Source organism: Lacerta agilis, chromosome 10 (genome assembly GCF_009819535.1).
Source record: "Lacerta agilis isolate rLacAgi1 chromosome 10, rLacAgi1.pri, whole genome shotgun sequence".
NCBI lineage: Eukaryota > Metazoa > Chordata > Lepidosauria > Squamata > Lacertidae > Lacerta > Lacerta agilis.
This window is the reverse complement of record NC_046321.1, coordinates 36,813,393-36,833,649: the sequence shown is the minus strand read 5'-3', so window position 1 is coordinate 36,833,649 and position 20,257 is coordinate 36,813,393. Positions and strand designations below refer to the sequence as shown.

Here is a 20,257-nt window from a genome sequence, read left to right as displayed (position 1 = left end):
ATGGCAGGATGGCCTTCTTCCCTACAGCTGTCCTTGGCTCTTCTTGTATTGCAGCCCCCAATAACTTTGACTTAGCAGCTCTTAGGGTTGGAGCTCCACATGCACTTCAAATCCTATAGGGAACCTATGGCTCTCCATCTGCATTGGCCATGCATGCTGGGGCTAATAGGAGTTGGAGTTCAGCAACACCTGTAGGGCAAAGGTTTCCCACATCTTCCTTGTATGTTACAGAATTGTCTGAGTTTCTGGAGCTGTCACATATCTAAGTCTCCTCTGTGCTGAACATGAAGACCAAAAATAACCCTAAAGTATAATACGATGGATAATGCAAAACGGAAAGGCTACTCTCATAATTCAAACTGAATACGGTACTGGGGAATGAACCTAAAGGCAGATAAAATTGAATTGGTGCATCATTTCAATGTAATGAATCATGGTAGGACCATACATTGTGACTGAGGTCAAGAATAGTTTACAGAACTTGAGGTGAACAGAATGAGCATTACAGATTTATAGCAGAGCGTGTATTTTCAATTTAAATAAGTTGCAAAGGGTATCAACACTGCTTTCATTCAATTCTCACAGTAGAGATTTCCACCTTCATTAACAGGAGTTCTGTCACCAAAACTTTCTTCAAAACAAAACAAACCACCAACCACTGTACAAACACAAACCACCATTACATTTTTAATTTATATGTGGATACGATGGAGTCAAATTCTTTTGACAATATACTGGCACAGGCCTACAAAACCTTTAAATAATGAAACAGCACTTGCTTTGTTTAGTACATCGGATTTTCCCCCAGAGGGGAGATGAAAACAACAGAGAAGTGGATTTGGAGCTTGAGAGATGAACAAGAACTTGTTTGCACTTCCTAAAAAAATTCAAACATTCCATCAAACTAGTAGTTGTATATTGCCTGACTGAACTAGTAAAAACTAGATTGCTTTTGTTTGTTTTATGATTTCCCAGATTGACAATGTCTTTAGTAAAAATCGGGTTGGGTGGAGTCATTTAGGGAGTGGCACCATTTTTGGGATTCAAGCAATGGGGCCAGCTTCCCTAATAGGGAAGGGAAAAACCTACTGTGGTACATTTGCCTTATTGACTTGGGCTCTGTGAAGTCCATATGCTAATGCTCCGAATGATCAACCATTCCTTTTGGCTTTTGGTAACAAGTATTCTCATACAGTTAATATCAAAAAGAACTTTGTGCTCCACACCTGTAATTTCAAAGTTTCCATTTTTAAACTCCCCTAGTCGCAAGAAAGTAGTACATTGCCTCCCTTTTTTGCCACCAACAATTTTTTCCCCAACTTCCAGAGCCCCATGATGCAAGATATCATTTTGTCGGTCTTCTGTCCCAGTGACAACTTTAATTCTGCTAATTTTAATAGGTTTTTCAAAGACGATCATATAGAAATCTCCAGTCGAGGGAGCTTTGCCCCAGAAGTACTCGTCAACGCTGCTATATGCCTTGCTTGCCTCGTAGTTTTCAAATACATTCATGTTAGTGTGCAGGTTGGCAGGTGGGTTATCAGGAAGGTCAAATGAATCCTCTTCAAAGTCATCATCTTTCAATTTATTCTCAGCACCCTTGTAGGATGAATAATATCCCATATGCTGGAAGAGAGATGGTTTGAAACGTATCACATCCTTTTGAGCTAACAGCCCACGGAAATGTATCAGCAGCCAGTCACAAGGCATTTCCTGGTAGAACATCAGCAAGAAATGTGCCAGGCGAGGGAGATCATGGGAATGGTACAACTTCCCAATGTAGCCCAACTTTGAAAATTCTAACGTCACCCAGTATGTTCCTTCTCGTGAGGTTATGACTTTCTTAACAACAGTCAAGAAGTTTTTTGCACACCGAACATCATCTTCTAGCATCACATAATAATCAGAAAGGTTAGCACAAAAGTTAAGCAAGAAAGCATAGTCTACATTTTGCTTGGAACGGAATTTCACTCGGTCCTCTGGGTCATTGTAATTTCTCTTAAGGCCATCCAATACAGGGTAGTATTCTTCGGGCGTATGGATCACCATTAATCTCCCAGCAATTACATGATGGGCAAATTTCTGTGAAATATCCTGAACCATCCCATCACACCAGGATGAATCAAACTCTGCCAGGTGGACCACTACTGCAATTTCCTTCAGCTCTTCATAACTTGACTGCTCAAAGATGGACTTGATTGTCTCCAGCAAATAATTCCCCTTTTTCCTTTTGACAGAGGACAGTCCAATGGTAAGATACCCTGAATAGGAGAAGCAAATAATAATAATAATAATAATAATAATAATAATAATAATAATAATAATACTAAAAAATAGGGACTACAAATATTGCCAGAATATGCGAAGAGCCTACTGGATCAGGCCGATGGCCCATCTAGTCCAGCATTCTGTTTTCAAAGTGGCCAACCAGCTGCATGTGGGAAACCTACAAGCAGGATCCAAGCACAACAGCACCCTCTCCTCTTATGGTTTCCAACAGCTGGTATTCAGAATCATTACTTCCTCCAACTGTGGAGACAGAGCATAGCCATCATGACTTGTGTCACCTTTTATCTCTGCGAGATAAAAGCAGAGTTGCTGTTTTATTCAAAATGAGTTATCTGAATCACAAAGGCCACAGGAAATATATGGCCAGCAGGTCTTTTGCCTTTTCCCCTTTTAGATAGCAGATCCCACTCCAATATCACATCATAAATGGCTTTTGAAACTACCTAGTTTTGCGTGTCTGGTGTGTGGGTGGGGGAGATTTTTTTTTACAAAGTAAAAGCTCTCATGAATGCATATAATTGTGAAGATTTTTTTTGATTGCTTTAAGGATAATATATATTGGCTAATCTGTATGGTGAAAGAGCAATCCTGATACCTTTTCTCCAGAAAGATGTACTGGGAGCACATAGAGGCTATTGCATTAAACATCAGTTGTTAACTGCAGGAAGTAGTGTGAAATCTGAACTGAAAAGCCAGGAGGCATGTGTACAAAGATGCCAGCAGGAAAACAATATATTTACAATATTAATGCTATACACTCTGTTTGGGGAATGGGAATTTTAAAGTTATGGCTCACAAACTGTTTACAATTCCATCCATTAGTGAATAAATGGCAAATTAATGTCTCCCCCCCCCTTTGTACTTAAAAAAGAAATAAAGCAAAGACTCTGATCCAGTCATAGTCATGCATTTTAAATTGTATTGGTGTCAGTGGGAGAATTAAGCTGTGCTGAAGTCTTCACTGTTTAACTCTATGCTCATGAAATATCCTGAACCATAGCTAGATTATGCTTAAAAAAAAATATTTTGGGTTGGTCGGAGAAAATTGGATAACAACATGTTGGTGTCTGTAATTTAGACAACAAACATTCATCCAGAGCATGGAAATGGATCCATATTCATTTTGTATGGGTATCCAAAAAATAAAAAACAGGCATTTTCTGAAACAAAATGTGAACCAGAACACAGCTATCCTTTGGAATTGTGCTGCTCTGAATTTTGCAAAGCAGTTCTCATACCATGTATTGTGTACAAAAATGTAAATACAATGGTAAAGTGTGCATATAGATACATATATTAGTGACAATAATGTACAAAAACACATTGCATTAGGGAAAAATCGCTTTGCAAAAATGTGTATATTATGGAAAAATGCATGTAAAATGTGCAAAGTAAGAGAAATTCACACAAAAAAGTTGAATTAATTTCTCACAAGGTCTTTACAAATAAATAAATCACAAACTGGTGTAGACATGTGGAGAACTGACCTAATTGAAAAATGAGAAACTGAAATCGACATATTGGCTCATCACTAACCCCACCTATCAATCCTATGCACTTCCTATAACTGTGCCACAATTTAGGGAGTTATGAAGGCATCTTCCTTTTTGTGTTCATGCACTCTGCACATATGACATACACCTTCTGTGGGAAAGTAAAGTTTATCAATTGAATACTGAGTTAAAGCTTATTTCACCCTACTCTACTAAGCAGCAACATCCAACTTGCAGTTTTTTCTCTGCTTGCTGCAATTATGTCAGATAAAAATCTTGCTTTACTTAATGAAATCGAAATGTTCAGATACTTACTTTTTCTTAGCAAAGGTGTGCCAGCCAGATAGCGGTAGGAAACATTTATTGATCCTGAGAAATTGGACAGATCTTTAAATGTGTGAACGTATCGCTCTGAGTTTAATTGATGTGTGGCTGTTTCTCTGATTAACTGTTTGTCTCCATCCTAGCAGTTGGTAGAGAAACAGAAAAAAAGCAAGACATTCACAATTCAGAAGCTAGTATGAGGAATGGGGAGGGGTTTAGGGACGAAAACACATCCTTACACTGCAATTATATGTAGATTAGTCCCTATTAGTCTGGTTATAAGCATGTGCAGGTGGTTTCAGGTAGAATCAAGCATTATCATTTGCATCAAAACCAGTATACATCCAACTTCATAGGGGATAGAGAAATGTATTCAGATATGTGATTCTGAATCTGCACTGTCAATATGTGCATATATTACAGTAGTACCCCGGGTTACGCACACCCCGTGTTGCGGACATTCAAGTTGCAAATGCCCGCACCCCGGAAGTGTTTCCAGAGCACGCGCGACCCGCACGTGACTCCCGGATGCTCTGGGTTTGGGTTTGTTTGGTTTTTTTGCATTCCTGATACGCACACCCACGTTATGTACCGCGACCCGGAACAGATCACGTGCGTAACCCGGGGTATCACTGTACTTGCTAAACTGGAGCATTAATGTACAGGATGTGGATCAGGAACACAATGTCTGTGTTTTGATAATCATATATTGGTTAATTAAACTGAAATATCAATACGTTAGGGTTTTTTTGTTTTTTGTATTTCAGACACTTTATTCCTTTTTGGCAAACAATTTGGGAAGGCTTCCAATTAACTACACTTCCCATTTCTTCCAAATTTAGAAGCAACGATTAACAACTTCAGAGCAAGTTGGGATGTCCAGTCAACCTCAAAGCAGAGTTTAACATCCTGGCTTGTTCAAAAGTTGTTAATTATACTGCCCTCATTTGGATGGAACAGGAAACATTGGTTAATTAGAGGTTGGCTGGTCTGACTAAAACCAAGGAGGAATAAAGGAGCTGTGCTGAATACACAGTCAGAAGGTTAATTTGTATCTCTGCTTATCAAGCTGAGATATATGATCATCCAAAAGTTAAGAAAAGATAACAATATTTTTTGGGGGGAGGAGTAGAATTAAATTCCCTTGACAGTCAGATAGATAGACAGCTTGTTAAACATTGAAGTTGTTTAACATGCCCAGGGAGATAAATAACTTTCCCATTTTTATTTGAATATAATGATATTATATATTAGAATTATTTTTCCATGAGTTCTGCCCATGAAGTACAGATCCAAAACACTCCTTTGAAACAAGGACACAATGTGTTTCCAATAAAACAAATCGAGGCTGTATGAAAGGTACAGCTGTACATTTCATAACTACCTCCTGTGCAAGTGTCTTCTTCAATACACCTCAAAGCCATGCTTCATCTATGTATATTTTGTAGCCATCTCTCTCAAGAGATGTGAAAACTGCTTTGTTGTAGCCTCTCAAAGGAGGTTCTGCATTGAAATGTTGATTTTCCTTCTATTTTCCATGGCAACCTCAATGCACATTTTAGGCAGTGTTGGTTAAGGCAGACTACTAGACACATGGAATGCATTCTGAATAAGTCATGGAAATCCAAAGAGCTCTATGTCTCTACTTGTTGTATAAAAAGTCCTCTTTTTTTGGAGGGGACAGTGCTGGTTTCAGATTCTACACTGACTTTGGCAGGAGTGTTGCCTCTGCCCATTGAGAACCAGCCCTGCCATTAGAAAGAGAGAAGTGACTGCATTAGCCAGTAGATCATGACAGCCAACACTGTTGTTGTTGCTACAGAGATGGATATTCTGCCTCAGGTGCCAAAATAACTTAGCTGCCTTTGAATACTATACTCCATGACTTGGGCACTATATGTTGTTATGTCTCAGGCAGCAACATGCCAACCCTGTGCTCATTGGCTCCCCCCCCCCCGGGAATGAATCCATACCACCTCCTGGAGGGAGAGGACAAGGCATCCACTTCACACTTTTTATTTACTTAGAGAGGGTAGGTGAAAAGGTAGCAACACCAAGGAGGTGGAGCAACAGAAGACTCTAGGCTGAGGGGTGATTCCTGGACAATGTGCCTTGGCAATGACCCAACTGTGCCAACCCCTGACACCACCCCACATATAATCTTCCCTGGCATCCTCATTTTACCATTTTCCCCTTGAATAACTGAGCATCTTTATCACTGCTCCCACCACCTTGACATGAGTATTCAGAGGGCTAAGGGTTTAACTGATCCATTGAATCTCTGTATAATTCTTTTTCTCATGAATTTGAATTTATGAGAAAGGAAGCTCTCAAAAATGTATGTAGCTTTCTCATTAGTCTTTCTTATTATGAGGGACACATAAAATATATCAGATAGTCCAAGAAGAACAACAACAAATGTGGCAAGTTCCGACATCCTAATATATAGGATAAGCTCAGATGTTACATGAAACCATGGTCTGTTTAGCTAAACTGTGGTTTGTTTTAACATTTGAACTTCAGTCTCCTCACAAACTGCATTTTGTTTGCAGGATCTGCAACCATGGTCTGAAGCTAGTTTGCAAGTCATAGGTTGTACCATATATATATATTAACAAAAACCACAAAGTGTCTCTAGATCATAGCTTGTCTGAAAGTTCAGACCATGATGTGTGACCTTAACTATGGTGGATACAAAACATTACTTCTCATTATGTCTAATCTCAGACACTGAATGAACAATAAAATCTCAGAAGAACTAGACAAACACAGTTACAGGTAGGTAGCTGTGTTGGTCTGCTGTAGTCAAAACAAAATAAAAAATAAAAAATAAAATCCAGAAGCACCTTAGAGACCAATGAAGTTTGTTCTTGGTATAAGCTTTCATGTTCATGCACACTTCTCCAGAAGAAGTGTTATCTGAAGAAGTGTGCATGCACACGGAAGCTCATACCAAGAACAAACTTAGTTGGTCTCTAAGGTGCTACTGGAAGGAATTTTTTTAATGTTTACTTTGTTTGGACAAACACAGTGGAGGCTCAGCAATGAGATGTGCCAAATTTGTTTTGAAAGATACAATGGAGGAAAAACACATTTTATTATAAAGAAGTCAAATAAAGCACAATACATCATGCCATCTGGGAAGTTCACAAAAAGATCTAAAGACAAGCAAAACAGAAACAGCATAAACCACAATAAATAAATAAAATCCCAGATATGTATCTGTGGGATTTTGAAGCAATTAGCAAACCAAAGGAGGTATCAGCCAGATTGACAGAAAATATGGTATAAGCCACATCACATCTAATCACAAGTTAGGAGTAGTTAATAAATAAAATCCCCCTACAATCTTAATGCAGATTGTGCCACAAAAAGAAGCCATATGTCAAAAGCTGAGCAGAATACAAAAAAATAAAAAATACCAAATGTTGGATTCTCTTACTTGGAAATGTCTTGTTGGCTGAAGCCTGAACAGCCATATACAAAAGTGAATCCTTTCTGTGGTATTTTAATAGCAAAGAATTGTATAATCAATTGGAAAAAGCAATTTATTTACTTTGGCCAGTTCTTCTAAGTTGGGAGAATCTTCCCCTCAAAGTCATCTTGGGTGGGCAAATGTGGAGGAAAAACCACAGCCCATCCATTTCATACTCTCTTTGTTTTGTGGGATTTCAGAAGCAGGTGGCTTCTGGACCTTTGGTCAGAACCAACATGGCCATTTGTCGCCCCCCCCCCCTGCACACACACTTAGGAAGTGGCTAAATGACTCCAGCTGGGAAAAAAACCCAGAACTGTATGTTTGCAGCTTCAGCATCCAGTATCCTGAAACCTTCTACCCCTTTCCCCTGACCAACATTGCTAGAGCTTTGGGTAGATTCTGTCTTTTTCTGAACTCAAGATGTGCAGCATGGTTGATATTTCAGTGCTTCACATTTGCTCAATAAATCATGCAGAAATGAAGATAAGGCTCCAACAGGCAATGCTATCATTGCTTTCAAACCCATCTCTTCAGCAAATAAATAATTGTTCACTCTGTCTCACAGCCCACAGACAGTTCAGCAATCCCTTTGGACAACCTATCACACATTTTATGACTCACATGAGAGGACAATGCCCACCCTCACATACCTGTATTTGTTTTTTTGTTATCCAATAGTTTTAAAGGGTAGTTTGTCCCATACACCAAACTTACCAAGACATAGCTATCTTCAATGTATAAATTCATGAACAACAAGCAGATGACAAGGACTCCTAGGAAGGAAACTGCAGACCGCTTTCTCAAGCATCTCATTTTGTCCAGATAATTCAGTGTGAATCTCATATGGAGAAAGGCATAGGGCATCTCCTAGGGGAGAAAAAACATAGGGAAATTTGGTTTTCTGTAAAGCTCTTGTGGGAAACAATTGGTAAGGATAATTTTAAAAACACTACAAAACTTTTGATCCTCAGAATTTTTTACATCTCTTCACCTCTTTATCAGCTGCTTCATGTCATATAAGAAATCATAAACTGAATTTCATAGCCTAATGTTTACAAACATGGAACAGCTTGACATATGAAGTAATAATAACAATAACAATAATAATAATAATATCCAGTGTAAAGACATCACACCAATTTCTTACTGATCTCTCTCAAATATAAAGGGTAAAGATAAATGGACCCCTGACCACTAGGTCCAGTCACGGATGACTCTGGGGTTGCGGTGCTCATCTCGCTTTATTGGCTGAGGGAGCTGGTGTACAGCTTCCGGGTCATGTGGCCAGCATGACTAAGCCGCTTCTGGCGAACCAGAGCAGCGCATGGAAACGCCCTTTACCTTCCGTCTGGACCTAGTTATCTACTTGCACTTTGACGTGCTTTCAAACTGCTAGGTTGGCAGGGGCTGGGATCGAGCAATGGGCGCTCACCCCATCATGGGGATTTGAACCGCCGACCTTCTGATCGGCAAGCCCTAGGCTCAGTTGTTTAACCCACAGTGCCACTCACGTCCTTTAGTGAATGTTTGATAGCAGTTAGTAAAGAAAACAGTAAGAATGCAAACAAGGCATGGCAAGTACAAATGCTGGGCTTTGTACAGCAAAGTTACAGCAACTAAAGCAGATGTTTTGCCTTAAGAATGTTTATAGCTGGTGACAAAAATGCTAGTTGTTTTCTGCTTTTAAAATCCAGCTTTCATTGATCTCTCTCACATGGTTCTACCTGAAATAGGTCACGTTACCCTGCAGCATAACAGGGTTAGACCCATAACAAGTTTGAAATTCCACGTGAGAGACCTGAAGCTGTTCAGGGTGCTATCAGGGTGCTTCCAGATGAGAGATGAAAATTGCAAATTCTTCACTGAGATATCACAGGTGACTCTTAAAACTGTATTTGGATTTCCCTGGAAAGGGTAAATCTGAATAAAATTGGGGGCAGGGAATAGGGAATGGCATTCTGATGACAACAATGTTGAGTGGACAATGCAAAAAAAAAAAACAACTCCAAAAAACTTGTATGCATGAAGAAGAACACCGTCCCAGAATTATACCCATCCGCAGGCCTCATTTATATGTTCATATACAGTGGTACCTCTGATTGTGAACGGGATCCGTTCCGGAGGCCCGTTCGCAACGAGAAAAGCCCGCAACCTGAAGCGCTGTATCTGCGCAGGTGCGCAGCGCGATTTGACGCTTGTGCACATGCGTGAAGCACGATTTAGCGCTACTGCACATGCACAAGCGGCAAAACCCAGAAGTAACCCTTTCCGGTACTTCCGGGTCGGCGCAGGACGCAACCTGAAAAAACGTAACATGAAGCATGAAACGTAACGTGAGATATGACTGTATAAGGTTTTATCAAGACCTACACAAAGCAGCCTTCAGAAATCTAGAGCTATTTATCGGGAGGTGGGAACGCAGCAAAAGAATTGTTTAGAAGATCTACATCTGAAAAGAAAATGATTAGATACAACTGGAAAGTTCAGAGCTTAAATAAATAAATAAATAAATGAAATGGTGGAGCCGTACCAAGAATGTATTGAAACAACAATGTCATAGGTGTGGCACAGCATAATGTTTCATGTGTCAAAAAAATTATTTGTACTTTTATAATCACTAGATGGCAGCATGGATGCACATATCTTCTTTCCTAGCTCTGTTTGCCATGCTGCTTTTTTTCATTAGGTTATCTAAATGCATCACCTGTTTTTCTTTTTAGCACACTTAGGACCAAATCTGACTTAACACTTTCCCTACATGGAGGAATCCATATGAAAAGTTTATATCAGAATCCCAAACCCATGTCTTTTTTCTTTTTATTTACTGTTGGTGAGGGGGGAAAACCTGAAAGAATAAGATGAAAACTGCCTGTTTCTGCTCCTAAAGGCATGCATCCTATATCAAGTAATGATATGACTATGTAGTAAACAGAAAAGTGAAACATGGGATAATTGACATTTCCTTTGAATTTTCTATTCTTTAAAAAAAATATTCACAAATTGCAACAAGGCAGAAAGCACAGGCAAAGAAAAGAAAAAAAGACTCAGAATAGAGGAAGGGTGTGTGGGTTAAGAAAAATGGAAATGTTAATTTGCTCCTGCACTTGGGAATAAAAAGACAAAGACAATGAGAAAGAGTTAAACTAAGGAACACAAGTTAATTAATTCATTTGGGCTGCAATGCTAAAGCTGTCCAAAGATGAAGAACAGTTTGATGTGGCCTAAGTGCATGTTTGGAAACATAATTTTGCTGTTAAGCTCATGCCAAAAGACAAATAAGCACAAGGCAACCCCAGCCAGTTTCAGAATAACATGCACATTTAGAATGTCTCCTGGTGTTCTTGGCTTGCCCTTCTCTTTTAAAAAGACTTGGCTGGTAAAGAGTTAGAGCTAGAAAACATAAACTCTACATGGCACTGACATGTGCACTATTTGCCCCCCCCCCATTTGTGTTGCTCTGGATTGTATATCTTTACAATTTATGGCTCAATTGTTGCTCTGCCTTGCTGACATACTGGTGGTATTTAGGGGTTGATCATGTCAAAGTCCCATCCTCATCACTCAAGTAAGAGAGCAACTTTTCTAATGGATCACCACTACTCAGACCTCAGCAGTCTGGATTCCTTCAAAGCTCCTACATTAACAGTCTCTTTTTGTCACATATTTAGGGCCATTAGTGTAGCTCTCTGTCCTTTTATCCAGAATTAAAGGGAAATGTTTCTATTCAAGGGAAATGTAGAGGGTTTTTTGAGGGGTGGGTTTTCCCCAATGGAAGCACGGCCCGAGTTTTCAATCTGTTCCTACTTGTGCACCACATTAAACGCAGTGGCGTTCAAAGATGGGTCTGCCCATGATGTTGTCATGGAAACACTGCTTTCTTGCGGTGCCACGTGTGAGGTGGGCTTGTTTTTATCCCTCAGGAGCAGACCTGAATGGAGTCCTTGTTGGACCCAGTCAGGCCCACCTGTCAGGAGGGAGCCCACCACAGGCCGGCCTGCCTTTGACCCAATTGTGCAGGCAGGCTAAATTCAAGATATCCAATTGGAGCAAGTGAGCTGTGGCATCTTCCCATGGCAGGGATTCCTGTCTGTTCTGGCTGCTGTGGCTGTGAGCTGGCCTTGTCCCTCAAAGCCTCTCTTAGAGGTAATTTGCCATGCGCCACATGCAGCTGGTGGTGGGGCTGAATCCAACAGTGGGCAGGGTGAAAGCAGGGATACAGTGTGGGGGCTTCCAGAGGGGCCATGGTCCCGGGCATGATTTTTTGAATGGGTGTGAAGCTGGCACCCCCATGCAGGTGCCCCCAGCATGGTGTACTGCTCCTTTCGCAGGCGTTGGAGGAACCAACGCTCAAAAAGAGGGTCACCAGGATGGGCCACGTAGGCATGGGGGGGCGGTGGATCACACCCGCCAAGTATGGCATCAGCTGGCCGGTCTCCCGCCTGCACCACAAGAGCAGCAGCAGTGCCAGGAGCAGCAGGATCCGAGCCAGTGGCTCTGTGGACAGCAGCAGTGCTGCTGCTATGGAGCTAGTTGCACAGCCCCATCCTACAGTGCTTGACACATCTCTTAGAGGCACTACCAGGAGGCAGCCCGACGCAGCCCAGTCCAGTGCCCACAGTCACTGCTTTGCCTCCTCTCCTCTCAGTGGCCTTGTGCTTCTGGATTCCAGTAGGAGGAGAGCATCACTCTTGATTTTGAGGGGGCGCCTGAATGGGGGTCGCCTGCAGTCAGCAGTGAGGGCTGGAGTGCTGCGGCTGGCTCCTTCACTCTCTGAGCCCTGCACACACACACCCCTGTGTGCGTGCACCCTCTGTTCAGATGAAACAGGTAATGGGGGGAATCAAAGACATTGCTTTCCCTATCCCTTGCTGCTTCTGTCATTTCCCCCCTATCCACCGCATTCTAATTCCTATATTAATCACATGGGCTACCCCAGCCAACCAATGATCAAATACCAAATGAGATGGTGTTACAATGCTACACATCCATTCATCTTGGCCATGTGACAAAGTCAGTGAAGGCAAACAAAGTGCACTGAGAGTAAGAACACTAGCAGCTGAAGCCACCAATCTCATCCATGATTCCAGTCAAGTGGGTATCACACCGTAACTGAATGCCATCACAAAGCTATGTGGTCAATTGTATTTGCCTGCATAACAATGCCCCTGAAGACAAACAAAGCCAACTAAGAAAGAAACTGAGAAGCAGCTGGAACAGTACTGCAAACACTGTCACAGACATTGTGGGAAATTGTCAGAAGGGTGTGGGGATTTTGATGCAGCTCAACATTTGAACAAAATAAAATAATTGGTTTTGTCTTAGCCCTGCTTAATTGCCGGCATCAAAAATCCTAGCACTGCAGTCCTAAGCATACTAATTTGGAAGTAGCATTGCATTGATGGAAATTGCTCTGAGGTAAACATGGTTAGGATTGGGTTGTAAAACAAATATCAAGCATCATTTAGCTTTAATAAATGCTCATCAAAAGAAAGTGACATGTTCCACCTGCGAAATCATTCAGAGACTGTTGCAATGCTTGTGAACTTGCTTACAGTACTTTGCAAATTCTTCTTCCTGAAATAGTATCAACCTATTGCACTTGTCAGCAGCTATGGTTGCCTTCCTTTGTGCTTGGCCAATTTATGTTTCTACTTTTGCTCTTAAAAGACTGCACAAGATGCCCTCAGGGTTATGTACTATCTTACCTTCACCAACTGACAACTCCAGACAGTGGGAGGATGCTTAAAAATACCCACCTGAGCAACACAATCCTTTACAAGGATAATAGGAAATGTACGTGAAGGTGTTCAATATTGTGCCATAGTTTTTCCACAATACATGCATTTACAAATGTAGGAGCTAATTTTTCAGCTATTGTTGGCATTGAACTGGAAATTAAGATGAATTAAACTGTGGTCCATGGTCACATGTAGACTTCCAGTAAAATTACTCTTTGTCCTATGGAGAAAGCTTGATAATATTTATCAGCAAGGAGCAGAACATTTGTTACCATTATACAACAGACAGGAAAATGTCATCAAGTGGCTAAGAAGAAACGTATTGTGGGAATAATGCCAGAAAATGTAGGGATGAGTGGATTATTTCTGCCCCCAAACAGAAGCAGCACCAGGAGTTTCTTCTGTTAATGGGAGAGGCATTAAAAAGTGGACTCTGGGCAGACACCTTCCTAAAGTCCACATTCTCATTTACTTCAAAGTTCTCTACCCATTTTGAAGTGTAATCTTTATTTGCAGAAACCACTACACTTTGTCACTCTTTTAATTGCCTTTGCGCACATCTTTCATCTGACATTTTCATTGATTTGCCTTTCATTGATTGTCATGTGCATATGTCATCTTCTATTCTATCCTTATTTTGAGGGCACGGAGCATTTATAAAATCACCCCTAAGGAATGAGTCATGCCAAAAATGAATGATCACAACACCTGTCAACACTTCCCATAAATTAGCTTTAAAATTGCTCTACAACCTTTTCAAGAGCTAGCACTCAAATCCTGTGCTGGATGGGATTGCCACTTAACCCAGTTCCATTACTGCAGATTATAGTTCCAGGCATGGAACTCTCCTTCAAAGAAAGAACAAAAATGTAGGATCCCAAACTCTGAGTGCATGCCACAAGGTGAGGTAACTGCCGTTGGTGGCAGGATCCACATGGGCAGCAGATTGAGCCTCCAGTAAATGTTTCACCTGCTGCTTCTGCAGCTGTCAGATGAGCCTACTTACTCCTTGGCATGCCCTCATGCCACTTCTACAGCAGCCTCTTGGTGAATAGGAGGTGCTACTGGTCTCCTCCCACTCTTGTTCCTGATGTAGATCTTCACTCACACCTTCTTCTCAGGGGAGAGGAGGGCAGAGAACACATTTCTTTTTTGTTCACCTCATGTGCCACAATATTGGGCCGGCCCTGATCATTGTAGCTGTAGTGATTCATTCTAGCAGCTTCACATATTTATTTCTCCATAGTAAAGCTAAATTAAGATGACATTTGGAGCAATGAAATCCATTTTACAATTATGCACCCCCTGCCCTTGCAGAAACCAAGCCAATCCTATTGTACTCCATCTGATTGCACAAGAGATGATCCAGTGTCATCTGTTCAACGGATATACTTAATAGCTATCAGTTTAATGAGTCCAGTGTAGAACCTATTATTTTTAAACAGACACCACCAAGATAAATTTGGTATGCATTACATCCATACAGAATTGGATATATTCCACATTAAACAAGTGTGCAAGAGAGTCAGCACATTGAAAGCGATTTATATTCCATTATGTTGCTTTGAGTCCATGGAAACTCACTGCCAATTGGTTTTTCTTTGGAGAATAAACTAATTTTTAAATCTATGTATTAACCTAGAGCCAATTCCATGTGCATCATTTTCTATCCACACACCCCCTTTTCTTTCTGGAATGAATTCCTTTATTGATCAGGAAGCTTCAGTCAGGGCGTTCAATAAAAGGTCTTAATGAAAAACTTACTTTAGAAAAAAAATTAATAATATAGCCAGTGGAAACCAATTTCTTCATGTTTAATCCCCTAATCTATTTTACATTATTTCCCAAGAGGGCCCTGGACTTCATGGATACATGGTGCAAAGAATCAATTGTGCTGGAAAAAGCACAAGGAAAATAGTTAGATCTTTCAAAACCCACCAAGTTTCTACAAAAATTTTTTCTAAAATACTTTCACAAACTTTGAATCAAGGGCCATGTGGGTGCTACATAACTATGGTGCTTTTTCATGTTGTTGCATGAAGGACATTTTCTCCCACACTCTCCCAGTGTGCTTTCTGGGGACTTCTCTGCATAGAAGGGAGATGGAAAACCCTGGAGCATTCATGTATATGAAGGAGGAGGAGGAGGAGGAGGAGAAGAAGAAGAGGAGGAGGAGTTTGCATTTGATATCCTGCTTTTCACTACCCGAAGGAGTCTCAAAGCGGCTAACATTCTCCTTTCCCTTCCTCCCCCACAACAAACACACTGTGAGGTGAGTGGGGCTGAGAGACTTCAGAGAAGTGTGACTAGCCGAAGGTCACCCAACAGCTGTATGTGGAGGTGTGGAGACACGAACCCGGTTCCCCAGATTACGAGTCTACCACTCTTAACCACTACACCACACTGGCTCCATCCATTTAGATGGATCAAGGGCTACAAAAAAAAAAAGCTGGCCTGAGACAGCTCTTACATGTGTTTCTTCAGAGTGTTCTGGAGCTGCCATCAGTTTCACAGTTGGACAATGTGTGATTGGCAGCAGCCCATTTTGGCAGCACAGCATTCCCACAAATCTCAGCTCTATCATGGAGGTGCCAGTCGAGTTCCCACCATATCTGAGACATGATTTCCAATGCATATGTCAAAATTTGCTTACTTGTTGAGGGAAAGCATATTAATGAGTAGATTGGCATTTGCTAACAGAAACCATGAGTCATTCTCCACTTTTCACCCCGTTAGGTGCTAATCGCAGCAGAGTAGCACAAATCTTCACTGCCCGGTTTTTAAATTGGCAAGGAACTGTGCACTCCCTGTACTGGCTTACAGAAAAGCTCTAAAAGGCAACCAATTTCAAAGGTTTGCATTGGTTTTTCTTTGACAATAGGGGGCTGTTATACTGGAGAATACTTGCTTTAGCTTTATGGGTGAAGGGCCAAAGACAGAAGGGGTGTGGCAGGAGGGGAAAGGCAGGACTGGAAAGGAGGGGGAGAAAAGGGAGGCTGTGGTGGATAGAGTGAGGGGGTGACACAAAAGGCAACTTACTGATACTCTATTGCCACAACCACCCGAGACCCTGATCTACGATCTCATCTATTGGATTCTTCTCTCCCAGACTACTGCAAAGTCATGGCAGCCAGAGGGTTCAGGAAGTAAAAAAAAATGGAATAAAAATAATTAATAAGTCTCCAAATATAAAATGTTTATTTCATTAGCAGGCTGCAGTCTTGGCTCACTGACCTGCATTCAATAATTATTTTATTTTATTTTATTTTATTTTGCATATTATCAAAGCAAAGGACTCTGAATGCATTCCATAGCTTGCCAAACGTAAGCTCAGGTAATTTATCACCGCTGTCTTCAAAGACAACAAATCTCAGAATAATATGAAAAGTAAAGGAGAAGCTGATCCCTGTTTATGGGTTTCCCATTGTAATTTCATATGATACAAAAAAAATGGAAAGGGGAGAGGAAAGACAAGTGTCATTAGGTCTATTTTAACAAGACTACATTACTATGTCTCATTACAGTGAGATGTTTTACATTCACACAGTGACATTAATTGCTGTACTTTAATGTTTCAACCTGTTGTAGTGGATGTTCCATTTGTATCATGAGTGGTATTATGTGCTTGCATTCATATCCTCAAACTTGAGCTAACTTGAACTGAATCATTAACATATCCTTTGGAAAAGAAAACCAGAGATTTTTGTATCATGCACTAGATTATCAGCTTTCCCCCAAGCTGCTACCCTCCAGATGTTTTAGGATGGAACTCATTTTGTCTTTGACCACCGTCTAGGAATGATGTAGTCCTAAACACCAACTTTTAAAGAAAGGAACCTACAATGTGTGTATGTCATTAATTTAGTACTGTGCTGTGCTGAAATCTGTTCACCAGTTTCTATCATGTTGTCATCTTCTGTGAAATCGGGTCCTCCATTAAAGAGGTGTTGCAGTGTGACCTGGCCACCTGACCCGGTGTTGTGGGTGGGTAATCCTGGAACAGCCACAACCCCTGATAGATGGGTCCCGCGTTGTTTGGGTGCAATCTGGCCAATGGGGTGCCTTCAAGAAGTAGCAACGCGGGACCTGTATAAACCCATGCGAGGCTTACGAGCTTCCTCTTTGGGGCTATAGCATCGGAACACCCGCCCACCTCTCCCTATATTTAGGGCTTGTGCTTGACCTTGCTATGCCATCGTGTGTCGCCTGCATTCGGGGCAGGGGCATGGTAGGAATTTCCCCCACTTGGCTAATTGGCTGGTGCCATTTGGGTTTTGCCTGCCGCGTAGCAAATTGTCACAACCTGTAAGGTTGTGGATAGGTTCTGGTTCAGGTGATAGGCGTGGCACATGACTGTGGCCATGCCTATGCAATGACAGGCTATTCCAGTAAAAGAATCCAGGGACTCACTGGTTTGGCATTCCCTGGAAGGGGTTCGGCCCGCGCCCGAGTCCAGGGGACATCAGGGAGGCTGTTTGGTGTTCCCTGCATGTGGAGGAGTGGAAATGCGAACCCGGTTCACCAGATTACAAGTCTACCATTCTTAACCACTACACCCAACAGCATACCTTTGAATCCTGCTATGAGCCCACCATGCCCAACACAAGGACTGAATTGTAATTGTCCTCTAGTGAAATGGCATCCCTGTGCATATAATTGGAAATACTGCTTTCTCTCTCTCTCTCTCACACACACACACCAAATCTGATTTGTCTCACATTATACCCAAGCCCAACAATATATTTCAGTGTTAGAGTACCATTAGAAAGATCCATAATTTATCCATGAAAAACATTTTTTTTTGCTTTAAACAGATTAATTATACATTGAGATAAAGTCTTTCATGTATAACTAAGAAATCTCACTCTCATCTAATGCTGTTTTAAAATCCAAAGTATCATTTCTTAGACACCCATCACTGCACGGGGCTTTCCATATATATATCATCAGTTCTTAAGCTCTGTGGGGATCAATGAAAACCATGTTCGAGATGTTTTAATTTGTACATTGCAGAACAGATTGGGATTTCATTTGCGGCAGTGTAATTGAGATAATACCCTTTTCCAGTAAGGCGGAATATTAGATTTTCATCAGTGTGCCTCCATTTTGAAGGTGGCAAAAGAACAGTATTCAAATAGGCATAGTTGCTGAGGAACAATCCTGTCCCCGAGCTTATTCACACAGCACATAAACCTCAGGGTGAAGGTATGGCAGCAGTTATGTCAGCACATTTCAAATAATGGGACTAAACTGGAATTGTGCCTATATCCGAGGCAAATGTTCTACTGTTAGAGGAGGAAGATGAGGCAAGCATCTATACAAAACTGAATATATTCGAACACCAGCTGCTGTCTTTCAGATGGCAGAGAGGATGAATCTACCTGTAGGTGGGTTAAGAACATGAATTGAGCCATGTTTCTCATTCACATATGTTTCATTAGGTTTCATTTTTAATAAGCATAGGCACATAGGAAGCTGATCTGTATTGTGATCAGACCATTGGTCCTTCTAATTCAGTACTGTTGACACTCACTGGTAGCAGGTCTCCAGGGTTTGAGCTTGGGACCTCCGACTTCCTAGGTGCAAAATATTTGCTCTAGCCCTGAGCTATGAACCTTTCAAAGTGAAAAGGTGGATGGTTGTTTACATACACCCATGGTTGTTTTTCTGAGGAAAGATCTTACAAGAGATTATTCTTTCAGGGCTGTTTCTTGCTGAAATCTTACATCGTAGCTTCACATAAAATCCATAGTAATAAATTATATTCCATTCCATACATCTCAAAGAAGATGTGATACACATAAATATTTGTTCTTATCCACTGGAACGATAAGGTACTATCTAACCCTTGGGCAAGTTTGCACTAAAGTCTTGAAATTCTACCTCCATTTTCAATCAAACTGAATAAATCATAAATCAAAGCTTATACATGAAGGTTAATTCACGCTCTTTCAGATGGAGTTTTTTCCCGAGTCTGAACAAACATTCACTGTCAGCAGTAGCAGCAATGCAAAAAAGAATGGCAAAGACTATTCAGAAAAAAGTGTCCAAAATTAGCATACAAATCCTGTACTCTACAAAGTAAATGAAGGACTTGGCAATAAACAATAATAATGAATATATTGCAGATGGATCATAAACAATTTTTGTCTTCATATGCCTAGTGTCATTTTGTTACACATTTCATCCAAATAATTACTTACTAATGAATTAAAATGCACCATCTGCCTATTTTGCTACGGGATCCATCTCTGCAGCTAGCCTAGAAGGCAACAACATAAATGGCTCCATTAAGACAGTAAATGTGATATAAGTTTGTGAAGGCAGCAAATGCAAGTGATCCAATTAGAACAAGTTGCAAACTTTAGGGACTATTTCTTTCCTTTGATGATGTAGGGAGAATGAGATGAGAATGATGGTGATGATATCCCACCTTTCCTTAAAGGAGCTCAAGGTGACATCCCATGGCCATCTTCCTCCTCTTTGCAATCACCCTATGAGTTAAGTGAAGCTGAGAGACTGTGACTCACCCAAGGTGGTCTAGTGAGCTTCATGGCTGTGTGGGGATTTGAACCCCGGTCTCCCAAGTCCTAGTCCAACCACTGCACCTGACTTACACAATTGTTCTGATATTGGGTAACTTGCAAGAACAAAAATCAAACATATTGCCATAGCCATGGAAATCAGGACCATCAACAGTAAATGTGTGACGTTTGTTTGATCAATAAATTCAAGACGGACTGTCATGCAGGTATACACCAGGATAGAACTGCACTTCCAAATGCAAAAAGAAAGGAGGGGAGAACTCAAGTAACATACAGCCTGAAAGTAGAGAATGGTGATGTAAGAACCAGAGCTCCAGCTCTGGTTTAATAACTACTTGTTCAAGGAAACAACTGGAATGAATATACCCAATAACATTTTCCATTTAAGAT

The 20,257-nt window shown here is 41.0% G+C and overlaps 1 protein-coding gene across 3 annotated transcripts in view; it reads right to left on the bottom strand.

The window, feature by feature from the left end:
- Nucleotides 1-674: 674 nt before the first annotated feature.
- Nucleotides 675-20,257, bottom strand: part of MGAT4C (MGAT4 family member C) — a 318,570-nt gene continuing 298,987 nt past the window's right edge. For all 3 annotated transcript variants that reach the window (XM_033163089.1, XM_033163090.1, XM_033163091.1), the window contains 3 exons: nucleotides 8,299-8,451; nucleotides 4,098-4,245; nucleotides 675-2,261 (listed from right to left, as the gene is read on the bottom strand). In XM_033163089.1, coding sequence (XP_033018980.1) covers nucleotides 1,105-2,261; nucleotides 4,098-4,245; nucleotides 8,299-8,451 — 1,458 coding nt within the window. In that variant the 3' untranslated portion in view covers nucleotides 675-1,104. The remainder of the gene's footprint in view (nucleotides 2,262-4,097; nucleotides 4,246-8,298; nucleotides 8,452-20,257) is intronic.